At 45.8% G+C, this 21590-nt stretch overlaps 1 protein-coding gene across 1 annotated transcript in view; it reads right to left on the bottom strand.

The window, feature by feature from the left end:
• Window positions 1–21590, bottom strand: part of PNPLA7 (patatin like phospholipase domain containing 7) — a 133980-nt gene that overhangs the window by 77986 nt on the left and 34404 nt on the right. Inside the window, exons 17-19 of the mRNA XM_069873000.1 lie at window positions 15589–15720; window positions 14284–14407; window positions 747–860 (exon numbers count right to left, since the gene is read on the bottom strand). Coding sequence (XP_069729101.1) covers window positions 747–860; window positions 14284–14407; window positions 15589–15720 — 370 coding nt within the window. The remainder of the gene's footprint in view (window positions 1–746; window positions 861–14283; window positions 14408–15588; window positions 15721–21590) is intronic.

The raw sequence follows: 21590 nt of genomic DNA, 5'->3' as shown, positions 1-21590 counted from the left end.
TTTTTTAAGAAATCTGGTAAAATAAAGACTGTCTTAAAGACAGCAGAGAGAAAAATCAGAAATTAATTGAAGTAACAGCATTAAAGAATTGTCCGTAAGGCTCCTGCAATGATTTAGTGCTTAGTAGAACATCCCTGATGTACTTAAGGACAGAAGAATTTAATTTCCAGTCCATCAGTCTCCAGCTTTGCAGGGGAGAGGTATAATGTCAAATGAATTAAAGAAGATGGAAAAGCTGATGGATTCAAAGGGAGCCATCACAGTCCTCAGGACGCAGACCCAGCAGTTGCAGAATGAGGATCGACAGCCCAAAATGCAAGGAAAAGGAAAAGTAACCCCCAGATATCAATGTCGTCGTAATAGAGGTACAAAACCCCAGTGTGGACTGGAGTCCCAGTGAGCAGGACAAATGAATCACAGGATTTTAAAGGGATTTTAGAAGTCAAACTTTCATTTACCTATCAATAGAACTGAGTGATTTCCACTTTTCTAAATATGCACACCCTGTGTTTAGCATTAACTGCTTCCAGACACACAAACCAGCCCCGCAATCAAACACGCTAAAACTGATTAGGAGATAAGGAAAAGACGCTGGTGAAGTCTGGTATAGATCAGCTCAGGCAGACAGAGAACAAAATGTTTTCTCAGTGCACATCAATCATATGGAAAACCCAGAGGTGCTAAAGGAGAGTTTCAGTTCCTCAGATCCCTTTTGAGAAAGACAGAAACACTTTTTATGTTCTTACCTGAGGGAATTTGCGTTTGATTGATGTCAGTGCTCCCTCTGGGAGTTTGGCAAGCTCCGAGTCTCTGACTGCGTGTACTGTTGTGGCTCTGGGCTGGTGGGTTAATGCCTCTACCTGCAAGAGGACAGAACCAAAACATTACCAAGAACTCACAACATGTTGTAAAGATTAAATGTCAGGATGAAGAAATGGAACAATTCCCAAGAACCGCGCTGTCACACTTGTTGCTCACACAAAAACAAAACACACTTTTCCCCAGGGGCACTTCTAGAGGGAACTCACCGAAGGCTCATCCATCTGCAACAAGAATCAGTGTCTATTTAATCCGTATCACTCAGGCGCTCGTTCTGCTACCGGACAGCAGCAGGTTTTCACTAGAAGGAGAGCCCATAGCTGTGGGAAGGGCTACGAAGGGAAGTTCTCTTTGAGCTTTTGCAGGCTCTCACACGCTGCGTATCTCCAGAGCGAGGACAAGAACTGCTTCTAATGCTCACCAGAACAACAGCCAGAGGCACACAACAAACTCACCATCCCAACACCACTCATATCTTTCAATCTATCATTTTTTATTACGACAAAGCCATCTAAGAGACAGGAAAACCCAACTTCTCTACTGCTCTTTCTTCTTTCTTCAGTGCCATGCTGAAGTCATGGAATTATCGAGTAGTTTGGGTAGGAAGGGACCTTAAAGATCATCTAATTCCAACCCCCTGCCATGGGCAGGGACACCTCCCACTGGATCAGGCTGCTCAATGCCCCATCCAACCTGGCCTTGAACACCTCAAGGGATGGGGCAGCCACAACCTCCCTGGGCAACATGTTGCACTGCTTCCCCACTCTCATAATGAAGAAATTCTTCCTTATGCCTAGTCTAAATCTGCCCCTCTCTAGTTTATCCCCATTGCCCCTCATCCTATCACTCCAACCCTTTGTAAACAGTCCCTCCCTGGCTTTCTTGTAGCCCCTTCAGGTATTGGAAGGTCACTAGAGGTCTCCTGGGGGCCTTCCCTTCTCCAGGCTGAACAACCCCGACTCTCTCAAGTTCTTCTCTGCAGGGCAGCTCTCACTCACATCATCCCCCATCCTGTATGGAAACAGCCGATTGCCCTGACCTAAGTGTAGGAAATCTTTCCATTTTACTTTGAGAAGCTGAACACAAACAACCTTGAAATAATCAAGGCTTCCTAAAAACTAAAGAAAGGGATAAGGAGCAAATCATCATATTTTGGCCAGAAGTGTGCTTTGCTCTTCCAGGTTTCGGGGTTAACAGATGCATGTCTGTCTGTGCTATGTAACCAGGAGGACACGTGACAGCAGGCACCTGCCAGAGTAGTGCCCCATTGTTTCACATAGAGGCATTTATTTTATCGAGAGTTGAAGTTTAAAGAAGAAAATGGCCACACAACGAAAATTAAGAGAGATGTTGTCCTTCATGGAGAGAAGCTGATAAAGTGGATTCCCACAGCCAACTCTGCAGAATGCGATTGCTCTTTGGATCCCCAACTGCAGCATCCGCAGAGCCCCAACCCACCACCAGCTCTGATTTTGGTTGGAAATGCAGAAATCAAATTCCCTGGTGAAATATTTTCACACGCTTAATGAGAAAGCCTGCTGGGTGAGCTGGCGGCATCTGAAGCTCCGGTGCGAGCTACGACATTTAATTGCTTAGAAACAGCCTGGCGCTCAGTTTTGCAAGTTTTAGCAACAAGCAGTGTTTACTGGGTTTAAAACCCAGAGATCAGTTGGTTTGAAAACAATGGTTGTCACTGTAGCAGCCGTAATGACTAAGGTTAAAACGCAAATAACAAAATTCCTTACTCAAACTGCAGGTCGTGGAGACTTAGAATAAAAATGAAGATGACTTTTCACGTTAAGTTTTCCAGTATAGAAAACAAGCACAGGAAGGACATGGATCTGTTGGAGTGAGTCCAGAGGAGGCTACAAAGATGATCCAAGGGCTGGAGGACCTCCTGCATGAAGACAGGCTGAGAGAGTTGAGGTTGTTTAGCTTGGAGACAAGGTTCCAGGAAGACCTTAGAGCAGTTTCCAGTACTGAAAGGGGCTCCAGGAAGGCTGGGGAGGAGCTCTTGATCAGGGAGTGCAGGGTGAGGATGAGAGGGAATGGTTTTAAGCTGAGAGAGGGGAGATTTATATTGGATATTAGGAAGAAATGCTTTGCTGTGAGGGTGGGGAGGCCCTGGAACAGGTTGCCCAGAGCAGGGGTGGCTGCCCCATCCCTGGAGGGGTTCAAGGCCAGGTTGGATGGGGCTTGGAGCCCCTGATCCAGTGGGAGGTGTCCCTGCCCATGGCAGGGGGTGGGACTGGATGTGGTTTGAGATCCCTTCCAACCCAAACCATTCTGTGATTCTAGGAAAAGAAACAGATAATATATCAGGTTACAATTGTTTAGTTTGGTTTGGGGCTGGATGGGTGATGGGGGTTTCGTTTGGTTGGTTTGGGGGATGTTTGTTTGTCAGTCAGCTCCAAAAGCTCATCTTTACAGCAAATTCCAACACCATCGATGCCATCATTGCAGCACCGGGGCTCAGGCCCACAGCCCATTACACGATGCCCTGCTCAGCAGCTGAGCCCTACTGGCGGCCCAGGCACTGCTCACACCACTCAAGCAAATTAATTCAAAACACATAACTCTGTGACCCTACTTCCAACAGGAGTTCATTCTTGGAAGAGTACACATTGGACAAACCAGACAGCTCCAACAGCCAGAACATCTAGATCTCAAATCCTTCAATTAGAAAGCCAAGATCAGCCTGCCAATCTTAACTCTGGTGAGGATGGAGAAGTTTCACCAACACCAAATATTATGAATGAACACTGCACAGGTCAATTTAAAGTAGAATCATAGAATCGTTAAGGCCGGAAAAGACCTCTAAGATCATCAAGTCCAACTGTCAGCCCAACTCCACTGTGCCTACTAAATCATGTCCAAGTGCCACGTCTACATGATTTTTGAACCCCTCCAGAGATGGAGACCCCACCACTGCCCAGGGCAGCCTCTGCCAGGGTTTCACCACTCTGTCAGTAAAGAAATTTTTCCTAATATCCAATCTAAACCTCCCCTGGCACAACTTGAGGCCATTTCCTCTTGTCCTGTCCCTTGTTACTTGGGAGAAGAGACTAACACCCACCTCACCACAACCTCCTTTCTGGAAGCCGTAGCAGCCACACTTTGCAAGCCCTAGCCCTTGGTTTTAGTTCACATGCCAGGGATGTTTTGTGCTGTAATTACATTTTAAACTGATTATATAGAAGGGGAAAAAAGGTCCTGCCATCTTTGCACACACATTTATAGAGAATCAACTCTTCTTTAGGTTCCCCAAATGGTCCTATAATGTCTTTATCTCCTGTAAGGTCTTTATCTCTCTATTACCAGCTTTTTAGCTCTGTAATTTAGCTTCCTTACCCTGAAAGCAGGTTAAGAATTTCAACTGTTAAAATAAAACCTTTCCCCTCAGCCTGCCATCACCTGATTTGGTTTAATTTCTATGAAGGAGAAAAACCACTCCAACTGCCTAACTTCGTTTTCCACTCTTTTTGTGATATACAAGCGCATAAAATTTACTGCGCTCCAAAGGGCTCACAAGTCTTCCAGAAAAGATGAGATTTGTAAAAAAGGAAATTAAAATTTAACTTCAAAACAAAGCCTCAGGGATTTTTTTTCTCCTCTAAATTTTGGCTCTGCCTTTTGGAACTGAACCATAGCCAGTTCCTCAGCAGAGGGGAGGGGAGATGGAGACCTTTCTCAGAACTCCTTTACAAGGAGCCTTTCAAATCTCCGCAGCAAGTGGCATTTGCACCACTCCCAGTGTTACAGGCACCTGCAATGGCAGGGAATTCGTTGAATGTCATTCCCAGCTGATTACAGAAACTGGATCTTGTACCACTCTCACAGGTGCTATGCAAGTCTTGCCATCAACTTTCGTATTTTCATGCAAATACACCCAGTATTCCAGGAAGGAAAATACCCACATCCCAGGCATGGTACACCAAGAAATACAGATTTTGCTTTCCCCCTGGATACAATCATCTCAGCCCCCAATCTCTCATTTTATTTGTTATCCCAAACTGTTTACAAAATTCTTTCCCTTCACTGGAAGGGAGAGAGCTCTCATTGAACACGTGGAGCATCACTAGGACTACTCTCAATCTTTATTACATTCTCACTCTCCCTGTTTTACACCCTGGAGTAAAGGATCCAACAGGAGGTGTCCCTGCCCATGGCAGAGGGGTAGAACTGGATGGGCTTTAAGGTCCCTTCCAACCCAAACCATTCTGTGATTCTATTATCTTCCAAATCTCATTCAACGTGACCAGAGGGGACGCATTCCCACATATGACCCAAGACTCATCTCTGAGCTTCTTCCCAGACTGCCATTACCATCGTTTACCCAGGCCAGCATGAACACAGCTCCACTTGCTCCAGTGCAGGAAAGAAGCAGTGCACTCCTTCCCAATTCTTTTCCAAGTCAAATCAACATGATGTATCTTGCTTCAGGCAAGAGTATTTCCCTGTTTTTTCTCCCAGTAACATCCATTCCCTTTTCTTAGAGAGAAGCCTCTTGACAAGTTCTGCCTCACCACCCATGTCTGGTCTTCTCTTTCAATTTTTAACTCATCCTTTTGCTATCCTTGCTCTTCACCTCTCACCCAATCCTCCAGGTTTCCTGAATCTCACTGAAGGCTCCATCCTGTCACCTCTTCTGCTCCACCTGGACTGGCTGTTCTTCTCTTTGCCATCTTACCTAGTGTTGTTCACTTTTCCCTCACGTTGTAAATTCTGCAAGCCTATATTAGAGTGCAATTTCCACTCTGAAATCTGTTTCTCTTTGAAACCCAACACCTACACCTTATTTTAGCAGCCACGTGAGAATGTGAAATGTCCCATTCATTGCTCCCCTATCTCCGAGCTCTACCCCTTAGGTCCTCATCTACAGCAAGCTTCTCTCTACCTCCATCACACCCTCAAGAACCCATCCAGCCACTGCTGCCTTTACTTCCCTTTCCTCCAAGAGCTGCATGAGGAACGCCTCGAATGCTGTTAATAATCTGCATCCAGAAGCACAGATTATTGAAGGTGTCACACACCCTGTGGTTCTTGTGACAGACCATGCCTGTTATCCTGAGTAATAAAAAAAACCCCAACTATAAATGGATCTGTGCTCTTTTCATGGTTCCAGTTAATCGTGACAGCGAGGTTTTGCAGATCATCTCCTGGCTCTATATTAAATAGTGACAAAAACACACTCACATCCATCACATACAATGCACGTGATTTGCAGCCCTGGCTTACAAGCTCTTTACAAAGAAAAAAGCATTATTGTAAATCTTACAAAAGGAGGGGGAAAAGCAATTTATATTCTCCTGACCTCTTTTGACTTTGTTTTCAACAGTCATCCCTGACAGCTCCTCTTACAGAGTTCCAAATTACACTGCTGGAAAGTAAAAACTAGTGAGTGTTGTCTTCTGCAAGTTGGTCTAATTACTCCAAATCCCTTTTTGAGCTCCATCCAACGAATCACTTGGAATATGCACTTATCCTCAAGTGTGTGTGTAGTCCCAGAGCAATAAACACAGCTATTCTCCTGCTCAGCCTTCAGCATCTTCAAGACTTCACGGAGGACTTGACCAAAGCAGGGGCTGGTTTATGACAGACTGCCTTGCTCCAAGCCCCACCCAGCCGGGCCCTGAACCCCTGCAGGGATGGGGCAGCCACCACTGCTCTGGGCATCCTGGGCCAGGGCCTCCCCACCCTCACAGGAGGGCATCTCTTCCAAAGATCTCATCTCAATTGCCCCTCTCTCAGTTTGAAACTGTTCCTCCTTGTCCTATCCCTGTAATCCCTGATTCGTAGGCTTCAAGTTTACACATACATGAAGATGCTTTGGCAGCAGGCACGAACAACCCCCTCTTACAGAGAATTGTGCCAGAAGATCACTTGGGACACATCCAGCTGTGTTTCAACCCAACAGCATCCCATCCCTAGCAAGAACTCTGCTAACAGTCAAAACCAGTAAAAAGGTATTTTCTTCTCTTCAATACAAGTGTAGCTTCCACCAGCAGTGGTGAGGGCGCAGAGCATCCTGAGGTCCCCTGCATGCCTACAGCACCGCTACCACTGCCCACAGGCTGTACTGACACCCTGGCTCCTCACTGGAAAGCCAAGCAGCTCAGAGGTCCAGCTGTCCAAACTATCTCCTTACTCTCCTGACCAAACATCCACCCCAAACCCACGCAAACCCAAGAGCTCACCCAAAGGCACCAGGAGACAGCGGGAAACCCACAGGACAGGGATGCACTGTGAAGGACGCACCCGCAGAGGCATGAGAAGCAGCAATATCAACATTGACACCTGATGATAGTTCAGGAGGCTCAAGGAAAGGGGTCAGCAACAAGTTGGATGCAGAGGTAACAGGCAGCACACTTGTATCTCAACGGCACCGGAACCGTGTGGGCACAGACCAGGCACAGAAGCGTGATTTCCATAGCAGTATTTTTGCTTGACAAGGACAGGAGATGATGGTAACGCAACTGAAGACAGTGATGTAACACAATGCTACACAAAGGGCAACCAAACATTACACAGAACAATTATTTTTCTCAATTAAACAGGCTGCTCTCAGATCCTTTGCTCATTCGCACGTGAAGCAGCAAAGACAGGATGTTAATCTCAAAGGTCTTTCCTCCAGCCATCAGCTTAGAAGGAGCTGAAGCATTAACTTGTTTGTATCAGGAAAGGACAAAGGAGGAGACGCTGCTGGAAGCAATGAATGAGTGGGAAGAGCAACCAGACAAGCTGCAAATCGATGCTATTTGTGGGAGCAGTGCCAGCAGATGAATGCAGTACACCATGTACTCTTCAGAGATGTTCTAACAACCACCTTCTGCAATATTGCTTGTGCCAAGCTAACCCCGTGACGGAGGATATTCAGCACTTCTGTGCAGAAAAAAGAATCCAAACCTCCCTCTCTCATTTTTAATAGATATATATAAAAAAGACTTACATACCTATACACACGCTCTTACAGCTAAGCCTTACTTTGGATATCTACATCTGTCCATGTAAATATATATAAATACAGGTGAGAAATTGAACAAGACTGAGCTTGCTACATTTTGTAATTAAGGAGTCACGCTACGGGTTCTCCCAAAAGGACCGAGCCTGCATTTTGTAGCAGCACAATGACAGTCCTGTTGAAGCCGTGAACGCCATCAAGGGATGGAAAAGGGAGAGATTACAGCTGGGGAAGTGAAACCGTAACAATACTACCCAGTGTATTCCAGCTCACTCCTTATTTACATGTGGCTATAGAAAAGGTGAGAACTTCGGGTACCCCTGATCCCCCCGATCCAACAACACAGTCAAAATAAAACCAAAACATAAACCAAAATTATCTGAAGCACACACACCCCCTCACGGTCCATCAAATCTATCCAGGTTGTTTGAAGATTATCTGCCAGTGCGACACCACTGCCAGGCACGCGGCACGTTCCTCTGATGGTGGAATTACGCCTGAATTTCAACAATGGAAGAAGAGAGAACAGAACACGATGACTTGTTCAGAGACATCTGATTGCCTTTGACTCAGCTTCACACCACAAGAATACCTTCCCCATCCCTCACTGCTGACTCTTCCTCCATAAACACCGTCTGCCGCTTCTGCTGGACTCTCCCACTGCTCGCTGGCCTCACAGTGACAAAAAGGATCACATCTCTCTTACCCCACGGCTCTTCCTTAAGTCCTGCATGCCAGGAAGAAAAGTTACAATCAAGATGATAAAATCCCTTTTGCTAACAACTTATACATGGGCATTTTGCAAAGGCTAAAGGGGATGGAGGATTAACTCCCACTGGTCACGAGCCAGCATGGTTTGATGAAGTGTCCAGAGAGGTTATTCTCCCTCTGTACTCGGCACTGGTGAGACCGCTCCTCGAATCCTGTGTTCAGTTCTGGGCCCCTCACCACAAGAAGGATGTTGAGGCTCTGGAGCGAGTCCAGAGAAGAGCAACAAAGCTGGTGAGGGGGCTGGAGAACAAGAGGAACGGCTGAGAGAGCTGGGGGTGTTTAGCCTGGAGAAGAGGAGGCTGAGGGGAGACCTCATTGCTCTCAACCACTACCTGAAAGGAGGTTGTGGAGAGGAGGGTGCTGGGCTCTTCTCCCAGGTGACAGGGGACAGGACGAGAGGGAATGGCCTCAAGCTCCACCAGGGGAGGTTTAGGCTGGACATTAGGAAAAAATTTTCATGGAAAGGGTCATTGGGCACTGGCAGAGGCTGCCCAGGGAGGGGGTTGAGTCATCTTCCCTGGAGGTGTTTAAGGGATGGGTGGACGAGGCGCTGAGGGACATGGTTTAGTATGTAATAGGAATGGTTGGACTTGATCTGGTGGGTCTCCTCCAACCTGGTGATTCTGTGAAAATGGAAGAGAGGAAGGAGCAGAAGGCAAGGGAAGCATTAGACTGTCCTGGAGAGGGATCAGAAGTTGTATCAGTAGTTAGCTGAGAGCTGGACACTAGCAATAGTATTATCACACGGAGGTTCAGCTGGAAATAGGAGGAAAACACCAAACATCTTAAGGAGTGACAGTCTGATGCATGAAATCACCTGTCTGAAACCAGCAGGTCACAACTATTATCACTGTCTGTCATCAAAGATCCCAATACTCTCTAAAAAGAATTTGGCCAAGGAGATAAAGCTCTCTGCAGTTTTATCTGTCGCAGCCACAAATCCCAATGACTCACCCATATAACATTAATGCCAGATAATTTAACACCAGTTCCTGTCACAACTGTGCCTGTGGTTTTCCCAGCCAGCAATGAGACCACTGAACTGTACCACAACAATTTCCAGTTATGAATGGTCTCTCATTTTCATCCGCTGTTTAGAACTTGAGGCAAATAAAGATGAAAGATAAATTGTTGTGGATAAAAGAATAAATGGTTGTAGAGAAAACACAAAGAAAACCAGACAGTGCTCAGCGATTCACACCATAAGTGGAGATGCTCGTAGGAAACCAAGGTTCAGATGGCTCAGGTCAGTGACTTGAATGCAGCCAAAACCATCCTCAAGTCAGGTTTCAAAATCAGGAAACTGAGCTTCTGGAATGGTTTGAGTTGGAAGGGACCTCAAAGCCCATCCAGTCCCACCCCTGCCATGGGCAGGGACACCTCCCACCGGATCCAGTTGCTCCCAGCCCCATCCAACCTGGCCTTGAACCCCTCCAGGGATGGGGCAGCCACCACTGCTCTGGGCAACCTGGGCCAGGGCCTCCCCACCCTCACCATGAAGAATTTCTTGCTAACGTCTAATGTAAATCTTCCCCCTTCCAATTTAAAGCCAATTCTCCCTCGTCCTATCACTAGAGGCCCTTGTAAAACTCCCTCCCCAGCTTTTCTCTAGGCCCCTTTCAGGTACTTCAACCCAAGACTAATTCAGCCGAACAAATGTGAATCCCCTTCTCAGAGCTTCCTCTCTTGCTTCGCTGCTGGTGAATAATGGGAGGTTGTTGTTTATGCATTGTTTGTTTATTTGGGGGGTTGGGTTTTTTGTTTTTTTTTTTAATACAATTTCACACCTAAGATGCCGCTAAGCAAATAATAATGTTCAGTAATGAATTACCAAGACAGACGGTGGAAGAGATGGAAAGAGAACACCTCCTTCCTGAACCACGTTTTCCAGCCTAGTCCTTGGACCTCATCCGCCTCCGGTTCCCACAGACACGGGCTGTGCACAGAGAGGCACTAACCTCAATTAACCCAAAATATTTTTTAAGTATCTTAAGGCTTTGGCAAATGAAGAAAACACGGTTTGAAAAAAATACATGCAAGTAATCAGCCAAAAACATCCACACACTTAAAAAATGACAGAGTAAATGAGCCAGAGCAGAATCCGCCCTGGTTCAGCGCAGCTGTGGAGAGCACAGGGAGATTCAGCTGGCGCTGTCAAAAGACAGAGGCAAATGATAACAGTAATACTGATAAAGAACAAAAGCCTCACAAGTGTAATCCTGATACTGGTGTGGCTCTTTGAGGATTACTCAGCAATTAAAGATTTCTAACAGTTCGTGTTACATTTCAAAAGGCCAATGCTCCAAATCCCTCAGGAAATAAGCCATTCTTCTTGGTTTTCAACCTTTTAGAGAGAAAAAAGCCACGCATATTTAACTGTATTAATGAGATGAACAGCTTAACATCAAAAATATTTTAAAAGTCTATCAGACCTAGCATGTGAAGCGTGATTTCTCCTACAGCAGAGCTGGTGTGCTGCAGCACTGGCAGACAAGGATTCTTATTCCGCAATTTATCACTCAGGCTGCCCTGTCTTAATAGAAAATGTCAGTGCACAAATGCCTTTCTGCACTTGTTTTGCTAATTTGCTCCCCAAATGTAAGTGGGGAAGATAAGAAAAGATATTCTCAGTGTTCAAGAGAAGCAGAACAGATCTTGAATTAATCAAACATTCTCACAGCTTTCCCACTGAGTAGGGCATTTTGGAAAGCCAACTAGTTTGCTGGGAATACACCGCAGACGACCATTTTAAAAGGCAGGTGGCTACCCATCATCATAACTACAAACTACGTAGGAGCCTGGGTTTTAAAAACATTTGAAGTTTAGGTGATGTCTGTGAGGCCCCTCAGAACTCCTGGTCATCTACCAACACTGCAGCCGCTCTTCGAGAACCCAGAGCAGGCTACGTGCTGACTCGCATGACGAGCACAGAAGGTTCCATCACGTTCAGGCATGTGAAGGAGCAGGCAGTACACAAATAACTTCTATTCAGCAGGAGATGTTTCTGCAAAATAGTTCTGCTGGGTTTTTCCCCCCCCTTCTCACCAAAGCGTCTTCCCATGGGTGCAAAAAGCAGAAGGCACCCATCCCAACAGATGCTGGAGTTGTGATCACCTGCCCCACCTGGTTGTAAGAAACGCTGAGGATCTGCCCAAAGTCTCACCAGCTCTGCGAAGGACAACAACAAATGTCAAAGCCTGGGCTTGTTTGCCTAATATTGACAGGTGCAACAGAACTTAATGAAAAGGAATCCCCTTTCTCAGACAATGTGTTAATGAGATCAAGATAACACGAATTAAAACTACAATCTGCGGCAGTTAACCATGACCAAAACTGAAGCAGCAGCATCAAGAAAAAGAAATAGAATATTATTATAAGCATTTTAAACACACAGCTTAGTGAAGTCATTTCACTCTATCAACACACCAACAAATTAAAAGATTCCCCCCTAAAATGGGTCAAATCTCTTTGTCAGAACTTCTCATTTGTATTTCAAGGGGTCAAGTGTATTTTAAACACAAGGGAATCATCTCACAGATTCATCACCACCCTTTAAAAACTACTTGGAAGGTCTTCAATCAAGTTTTGCCTGGGACAGACCAACTGGAGCTGCCCATCGCTCGAGGTGGCAGCAGCAAACAGCTGGCAGCACCTCTCCAGGAAGGCTCCCGTGGGCAGAGATCATCTTCCCTGGAAATGCCCAGCCTCCTCAGTTCATCGAGTAACTGCACAGGGAAGGCAAATTTTAGTTTCTCATCTTTTCCTCTCCCCCTGAACTGACAGACCTCAGAAACAGATGCCACTGAGTCAGTGAAAGGAACAAAACAGTTTGAGCCACAAGTTCAGCTCTGAGAGCGCACGCACAGGCTTGAAAATCAACATCTTGTCTGAGATCCTTCACTGTTCAGAACTTTTCTTCTGAAAGCAGAAATGGCAGACGCTCATCTCTCATTCATACGACACGCAGCACGTGTCAAGGGCTGAAATAAAGGTAATACACAAAAATACGCCGACTACAAGACTCTTGTATTATATTTTGTCAGTGCTTATGATATGGGGGCTCCTGGAGGGGTTTCAGGAAGAAACATGCCACCGGTCATTGACCAAAACACCCATTACAAACACCAGCTGCTGATTTAATTCCCTGCAAGCAGCCAGAACTCTCCAAGTACTTTACTTTTAGGGAAAAAAAGCCCAACCCCACAGCAAGCTTTTAAAAGTTTCTAACAGATCCTGCAGAAGGGGATAAACAGATCTTTCTAAAAGGAAAAATGTCCTTTCCCAAATGCCCTCTGCAAGACGGCTACATTAATCTTGGCAATCTTTAGGAATCCTCCCCCGTGTTTTCCAAAGGCAGCCAGAGCGGGGAGATGCGTTCAGCAAATGGCAGCGTGAGTCAGTGGGGCTGGGAGCTGTGGGGATGGGGAAGGAAGGAGTTGGTGACATCCACAGAGTCACAGAAGTCTTCAAAATGATTCACGTCATAACACTTATCCAGAAAAGTGACTTATGATTTCGAGATAAACTATATGGTTATTTTCGCGTCCGTGCCCAGGGGCTCACAGCAAACACGGCATCGTTACAGCAAACGCATCCTGGTCCATCCACCAAATCAACCTCCCCCTCTCCTCAGCAGATAAAACGGTTCAGCCAGCATGAAACGTTATGCCAAACCAGCACTACTGCTCACCAGTGGGGACAGGTTAGACCGTATGCTCCGCTGCCACTCAGAACGGCTTCCAGAGCACGACAGCGCTGGTGTTCCAGCCTGGGGGCTCTGCAAACATCCAGAAGCTGCAGATCATAGATGGTGAAAGAAAGCAGGGCAACGTGTCAAACCTGACAAGCCCTTACTCACACATTAAACAGGCCTCATGCACGATTAAGTCACAGAAGATCTCAGCTTTCGTTCGTGTCAAGCCAGCTCCCTTTACCTCTAGTGAGGGATCCCAAGCAGATAGCCCCAAAAAAGGAAAAGTAAATAAATAAAAGTTGTGAGGGTGCCTAGGACAGCTGGGAACAGACCTGCTTCTCCAAATACAAACCCATATTTAGATTTCAGTTCAGAAAGCTGAAGATGGCCTGAACAACAATTGCAGAACTTCAGAAATCTTCTAATTTTAAAAGTAAATCTCAAGCAAGCCATGCACATTTGTGACTCCCACTGCAGTTGTTCAACTAGGTCTTAGAAACAGAAAATTAACACCAGAGAGAAATGAAACATGGATAAATACTACAACTTTGAAATCAAAAGCTGCTTGAATGCCTTTTAATAACTACACATTCCCTGAACAACTTGATGGAGCTTTAAAGTGAGCTCTGCTAACTCAGAAGAGGTTGGACTCAACCCCAGCCAAACCTAATTGTTTTATAATACTAAATATATTCAAATCACCATTTAGTGCACATTCCTGCAATTCTTCTGGGACTATCCAAGCAGACTGCACTCCTCTCAATGGGAAAAGAACTAACCCAAACCACAAAAGAGCTTCACGTACGGCTTTTTGGCCTGGTTGTGACTTTTTTTAATCTTTCATTTTAAACCAAGTCTAATAATCTTATTCATGTATAATATTATTGTATAAAGTTCCCAGGTAGAAGGCATTTTCCATCTTTTCAGCTTGTAAGAACCCTTAACTGAGACCAACAATTTATCAGAACAAGATGATGTTTGTTCGGTGTGGAGTCAACACCAACTTCTCAAACAACTCATTTTTGGAACTGGCTCTTACCACTCCAATTAAGTCTCCTCGCCCGTATTCACCCGTCAGGTGCTTCTTCCCATCATCCATGCGTATGACAGAGCGAAGTCGGCCGTTCAAGACAATGTACGCGCAGTCTGACTTGTCACCCTGCCTGCAGAAACAATCACCAGTAACGAGGATGAGTGAAGCATCTTTGTTCAGCAAACATCTCTGGAGTCTTTTAGCGAGTTGATCATCCTTCCCTACCTGGCTTAGAGGACGGAAAATGTTAAACCAACACAAGAAAGGGAACAGGCACCTACTAAAAGGTGACTTGGAAACAGATGCAATGTTTAAACGTACAAGCTTTGCACAAGTGGTTAATGTCAGCTCTGGCAGCCGGTGACTAGGATGTGGGTGGTCTCTAGGGGAGACACCAGAAAACTGGTTACAGCAGAGCTTGTTGTCCTTGTAAGGTCAATATGGACGCGTTACGGAATTCCGCAGGTCAAAGACAACAACCCCCAAGTGGTTCAGGATTTGGATTCCTCCTAATGCACACATTTTACTCTATCAGGAAGCTTTTGCCGTATCCAGTCTGCGTGATCTCCAGCGTGACCCAGCCCACGGATGAGATGCCACGCTTCTGGTAGCGGAGTTACAACTGTTGCAAGGAATTCCTAAAGATTTTAACACTATTAACAGTTACAACTGCTTTGATACACCAAGTAATCAAAACCTTCCATTGGCATCAGTGCTGCAGGTATAGTAATAAAAATTAAAATTACAATTGTACAGAACACATATTAAACTAGACCTTTATTCTCCCATCAGCGCAGCAACCATATAATGGCTCAAATGCATCCTAAGTCAAAAATCCATAAAACTAAGCATTCAGAGGAATAATTTTTGCTTTATAAACATAAAATGCAGTGCCTATTCTCAATTTACAATTGAATATGCCTAACTGAATCACCTTGGAGTTTGTTGTTGATTTTAAAATGGCTGAACAACCCTGAGCAATAGACACTCTTGTCCTTAACGATGCAGAAAGTACCACCAGAACATATAACTGGCTGAGTCTTAATCAATTATGTCGCTTTAAAAGCTTGCAGAGACAACATAAACGATGAGGAATAGCATGAAACAACTTTAAGAACACCTGGAGACAAGAGGCTGAAGCCATGCTGAAGAAAATAACCTCAAAATAGATGAACAAAGAAACCCGATGGCATCGTTGATGACTTTAGTCCAATGAGTTTCTTAATCTTTATCTCACCAACAAAGCACAGCTCCCGAACTATGAAAACTGAAATATTCACCAGACAGCGTTCAGCTTTGTCCCCACCTCACCTGTAAACAGCTCGGCCAGCCTCAACCTCCATCCAGTCCAGGGCAAAGTCAATTTGCCTAACGAACGGGGACATTCTCTTAACGACAGTGTGGGCCACACCAAGAACTACGCTTGGCTGCTCCCGCATGATCCTAGAAGGAAAAAAAGAGTGTTATTGAAGTATTTCCCCAAAGCAGGAATGGATACACACAGGATAACATCCCAAAGCGGCTGTGGCCAACACAGCCGGGCAGTTACACAGGCTCGAATTCCAATTAGGACATTCCCACATACACATCCCACTGTCACCACTTCCATGTTGTATCAGGGATAATTTGACAACGCACGGGACTGTAACCTTTCAAATAGCCCAAATCAACCACTTAAAGCTGACACCGTCCTAGTGGCAGCAGGGCCATGCCAGCACGATGCTGGATAGTCCTGCCGTCTGGCTCAAGCCCATCTTTAGGTGAGCAGGGGGAAGGAAGGGAGGCAGATCACATCCTGTTTATGAGCCACCCTCCCAGCCTCCCCTGCACCGCGGTCTCTGATAGCACAGGAAAACGTTCATAGTATCCAGAAGATTATCCCTCCCTGTCTCTCACACGTGCACATGTGCTCAGTTTCCCCTCAATTCTATACTGGGCCAGAACCTTATTTTTAGCAAAGCCTGACGCTCTTAAAAATGAAAGACCTGCTCTGCATTTCAAATGTTCCTTTTTTCTGTTGCAAAGACCACAAAGAACTGAAACATCTTCTCAGAAAGCTTCTGATCTATAACACTGAATCTTCTAAGTGATGCTTCAGAGTCTCTAGCAATAAAGATCCCGTGCAATTCAATACTCTTCTCAAACTGAGAAACTTTTTGAATGTTCTGCCAGGGATAACTGCGAGCTCGACAGCGACTGTGAGGCCCGAGGGAAACTGCTCTCTCAGACACCTGATGACTGCTCAGCAACGCCTTTTAGACAAAAGATCACTGCAACCCGTCACTCTGCAAGTAACTCTTGCTGAAGCGCCACGGCACCACAGCGAACTGACCATGCACCTGGTAGGACGTCTTATCCCTCCTGTTCCTGTGCAGCGTCAAGAGCAATTAACAACAGACTACTAAAAATTCGTTATTGCACAAGAGGCAGCACGACTCAGGAAGAAGCAGGTAAGCGTGTGCAGAGCTGGTACGTGAGGTGCACGCAGAGAGAGATGGGGGAGCTGCATTAAAGCCACATGTGGGCAGAAACAACAGAGAAAATGAGAACCTCTTGGTCCCTTTTCTGCACCGCTCTTACCTCTACAATGAAGATACCAGCCTGCCATAAGACAATCAGCTTTGTGTGTTCATGGCATCTCTTGCTAAACACAAAACATGGGCTTTGTATCAAATCTCTCCCACCCTAAAAAATGGAAAGAAGAGGAAAGCAACCTCCTCTTTTAGCCTGGAAAAGAGGAGACAGAGGGGAAACCTTATCGCTGTTTACAACTCCTTGAAAGAAGGTTGTAGAGAGGTGAGTGTTGGTCTCTTAGGACAAGAGGGAATGGCCTCGAGCTGCCTCAGGGCAGGTTCAGAGTGGACATTAGGAAAAACTTCAGCAAAAGGGTTCTCAGGCCCTGGCAGAGGCTGCCCAGGGAGGTGGTGGAGTCCCAGTCCCTGGAGATATTTAAAAGGCTGGCAGATGAAATGCTTAGGGATATGGTTTAGTAGTGGGCAGGTACGCTTGGACATGATGATCTCAAAGGTCTTTTCCAACCTAGGGATTCTATGATTCTAAGGCATGGAAGGAGCACAGTCAACCCTGCCAGTCTTTGCTCCTAACCTGAAATGGGGTTCCTTGTGGACTGTTGTAACCTGGTAGAAACCAGAGAATGCCTGAGTATAGATCCATAACCCTAGAATACAATCAAAGGCAAACTCAACAGGAGCTCTTTACTGCCCAGACACAACACAGAAACTACCCTCAGGTTTGTAAATCATCAGCTCTCTCCTCCTTTATTCCTAGGGCTGCAGCAGGAGTACCCAGAGCTGCCAGTGACTGTGGGTCAAGCACAACACAAAGGACAGTGTAAAAAGTTTTCGTGTTTATCATGCAAATGCCTCTCCTTACCCAACGCCTCAAATTACTTCTTTTTGCAATAATGAAGTTTATAATTTCTTCTGTCAAAATCTCTGGACTTGAAGCTGAGGAGATTCATAGACACGTATCCCTCTTCCACACTGAGCGCCTCACACTTGTGCCTCTGCACTCATAGATGCTACTCGGTAAATTAAACTGAACACAACCTCTTATGTTTAGCACTGTTTGAAATCTAGCCCTCAAAACAGGATTACCAAGAAGCAGGAGAGCTCTCCTCTTTCTCAAGCCTTGAAGTTTCCATGCCCCTCCATCTCCAAACTCAAGATGCCTACAGACCACCCTGGTTTGGATAAGCCATTACTTCATCTTACAGAGAGTATCACCAATGCCAGCCTAGCTCCAAGCAAAGGAGAAAGGTGCTGGAAGAAGCACCCCTAGATAAGCACTAATGGACAACCCCAAATCCTCACCACACACAAACATCCAGCCCTATCCCCCTTCTCAGCTGCTCTCAAAGTTACACAAACCCCCTGACAACTCCTGAACAGTTTCGTTCACTGGTTTCACTCTGCTTGCTTATTCAGCCCTCAAAGTCTCCTCCCACACAGGCTGTCTGCTGCAATCGATAAAAACCATTTACTCCTGTTCCTCCCCCAAGACATGTATCTTAATGCTTAATGCATTCAAAATGCAAACCACTAACAGGCTGCTTTTATTTCCATTTGGAGCTCTGTTATTTCACTCCATGCCATAGCTTCTACAAGAGTGTGAGCACGGAAGGGGAAAGACCACCTCTGGGCACTAGAAGAGAAAAGCAGGTTTTTTTCTACAGTGTCAGGCAGGTTTCCTTGCTCCCACTTGGGAATTTCACTTTGTGAAATGCCTGGCATTGGGAAAATTAAAAGCTAAAGCTCTGCACTTCTGAAACCTGTTCCTGGAGAGATCCTCAGGATTCTTTGTTAGAAAGCTCACCAAATATAGCCATGAAAAGGCTAAACCAGTGCCTGTGAAAGCCTGGGACCTAGGCAGATATTCTTGTAGATATGGATGCAATTTCATATTCAGCTTGGCTGGTAATAGGAAATAAAAATCAAATCATTCCTGCTAATCTGGCAAGCGCACACGATGAAGACACCAAACTGTGAAATTTCCTGAAGCAGAAAACACGACAGAGCCCCTGGAACTGCAGAACCTGAACATACTCCCTTAAGAAAGCCTGCTGACAGCTTGACTACAGCATTCACCAGGAGACACCAACAGTTGCAGCGTAGGCACTGCACACTTATTACAGCAGCTCAGCAAAACAGCAAAGCCTTTAAGGAATGTACCACGTAATTAGCTCATGGTAGCGCTGTATTTCAACTCCACAGTTACTGATAGTTATTAGTTAGAGCTGGCTCATGCCCCAAAGTTTCAGTGAAAAGCATTTAATCTCTTGTTCAACATCCAACGTGCAATTCTAAACCCTGGGCTACTGCTATTGCTTAATGGTAACTATCAACCATGTTCTGTCTGCTCTGCTCTCATTAATTAAGGAGAAAAAACACACACGATGTTCCAGGGCAGCTCAAAGATAGAGAGTAATATATTTGGCAAGAAAGGAAGAAAGGAAATTTGGAGAATAACAGAGGTTCTTGTCAAATTTCTTCTGGTCGGGTAAATAAGAGCTAAAAAAACTTCATTCCTGATGTAGGACCATGAGCACAGAATTTGGTATTAGAAGTGGAAAACAAAACTTATTTAGAATCATAGAACCATGGGATAACTAGGGTTGGAAGAGACCTTAAAGACAATCCAGTTGTGACCCCCCTGCCATGGGCAGGGACACCTCTCACTGCATCAAGGTCCCCAAGCCCCATCCAACCTGGCCTTGAACACCTCCAGGGATGGGGCAGCCACAGTTTCCCTGGAAAACCTGTTCCAGTGCCTCACCACCCTCATTGTGAAGAAATTCCTCCTAATGTCCGGTGTAAATCTACCCCTCTCCAGTTTATAGCCATTGCCCCTCGTCCTATCGCCACAAGCCTTTGCAAACTGTCCCTCCTCAGCCTTCTTGTAGCCCCTTCAGGTACTTGGAATTTTATCAACAAGTTCGTCTTCGTCAGAGAGTTCAAAAAAAAAAGGAACAAAGATGAAAAAACCTCACACTTTACAGAGGTGTTCTACAATGATACTTTTAAATACAGGAGTTGGAAGTGATGGAAAGCTTGGGTTCAGGAGAAATTCTGAAGGTAGAGTGCAGAAAGATCAAATTGCTCATAAAATGCAGAGAACTGGCAATAGACTAATTGAAGGAGAAAAAGGTTTTGAAAGGTCCCCAAAGCAATGAAGAAGTCATCAGCAATGGGTCGGAGATCAACGGGTTAACGGAAGCAAAAAGATGGAATAAGAAAGAAACAACTTGATTCTTGAGCTCAAACAAATGAGAGTTAATCCAGGACTGAGTAGGAAAACAAAAAACAGAGAAGGAAAAGGTGGGATCTGACCAGTTAGCTGAGACAATATTGCCAAATTTAGAGTCAGAAACAAGTAGGAAACCAACAGTAGGAGAAGAAAGAAAGAAAAAGCAAGAGCTTAGCGGAAACAGATCTGCCACGGGCTGGAATGGCACAAGTGGGGAGCATCCGTCAGCAACTAGGGCAGAGAGCTGACAGCCAGCACACAGAGCTGGGACAGCAAAGCTATCAACCCAGCCCAGCGCTGAGGAAAGGGGGGGCAGCTTCATCCCGCACAGCCTTCTGCCTGAGATGGGAACATGAAAACCACAGAGTGAGAGCCTTGTAGCAGAGCTGATTAGGGATACCAACAATTGGACTGATGTAGAGCACACAGAAACGTACAACATAACAGTGGCCTAAAAACCACAACCTCGGGCTGATGGCACAGTCCAACAGAAGTTGAAAGAGGAGTTCAGGAAAGGCAACAGAGGCATTTGACACAAATTATGTGTGGGAGATAACAGTCTTAACAACAGGATCGTGGAATAAATCAAGAGCACATCAAATCAATATAGATATCTCTCAATCTTGGACAACAACACTAACGACAAACACCATAACGGGTTGGGACATGTGTTTTTTAATTAACAAATACCTATATTCCCCTCTAGACATTAAGTCACAACTCATGTACTACTCCCACGGTCCTGCAAGGATCTTGCCCTGCGCAGGGTCACTGCTCTTTGACCTGTTCTGTAAGGGAGCACTGAAAACAAAGCTACACCAAGACCAATCATTCAAAGCACATCCAGCAGCCGGGACTGGGGGCAGAAACATAGCTGGGGTGGTTCTCTGGCAAAAAGGAATAATGAATCTAAGAGAAAGGGCTTGGCAAAGCAGCACCTAACCTAGCAAAGCGCAGGCTCTGGCCAGACTTTCTCCCAGACAAAACCAGCACCAGATGGACACAACTGACCCAAGGGGGATCCCACCATACAAGGACACGCTCAGCGACAGAGCTGGACAGTGCAGGATGGCAGTGGCAGCCCTTGCTCAGGGACTGCCTGACATCACCTGCTCAGTTGGGAGCAAGTGCTTTCTTTTGCATGACTTGTTTATTGGGCTTCGCTTTTCTCTCCTCTCTCTTTCTTGTTTCTTGGATTTTTTACTTATTATTATTGGAGATAAGGATAAGAACATCCCCCAGCCACACATCATGGTATCACCCAAGCATGCACTGTGACATCAAAGCCCTCACTGCTTGTATTCCAGCACCGGCCTCTCCCAGACGGCTCGAGCCTTCACTCCAGCTGAGCGATTCAGCGAGGCTGGGAGTGCAGAGCGAGCCTTTAGCTCACTGCTGGGCTTGTGCCCTCGGAACTGGTGGCTGCAGCTCTCGGAGCTCTCCGAGGTCCTTCCCCGGCCGTGCTGGCTTCAGGCAGCCGGGGCAGCCAGGAGGAGCGCTGGTCGCAGCAGAGGTGAGCTGTGCGGGGAACCTTCCCCCTGGAAAGG

Source organism: Phaenicophaeus curvirostris, chromosome 20 (genome assembly GCF_032191515.1).
Source record: "Phaenicophaeus curvirostris isolate KB17595 chromosome 20, BPBGC_Pcur_1.0, whole genome shotgun sequence".
In the NCBI taxonomy this organism is placed as follows: domain Eukaryota; kingdom Metazoa; phylum Chordata; class Aves; order Cuculiformes; family Cuculidae; genus Phaenicophaeus; species Phaenicophaeus curvirostris.
This window is presented reverse-complemented; position numbering and strand designations above follow the sequence as displayed.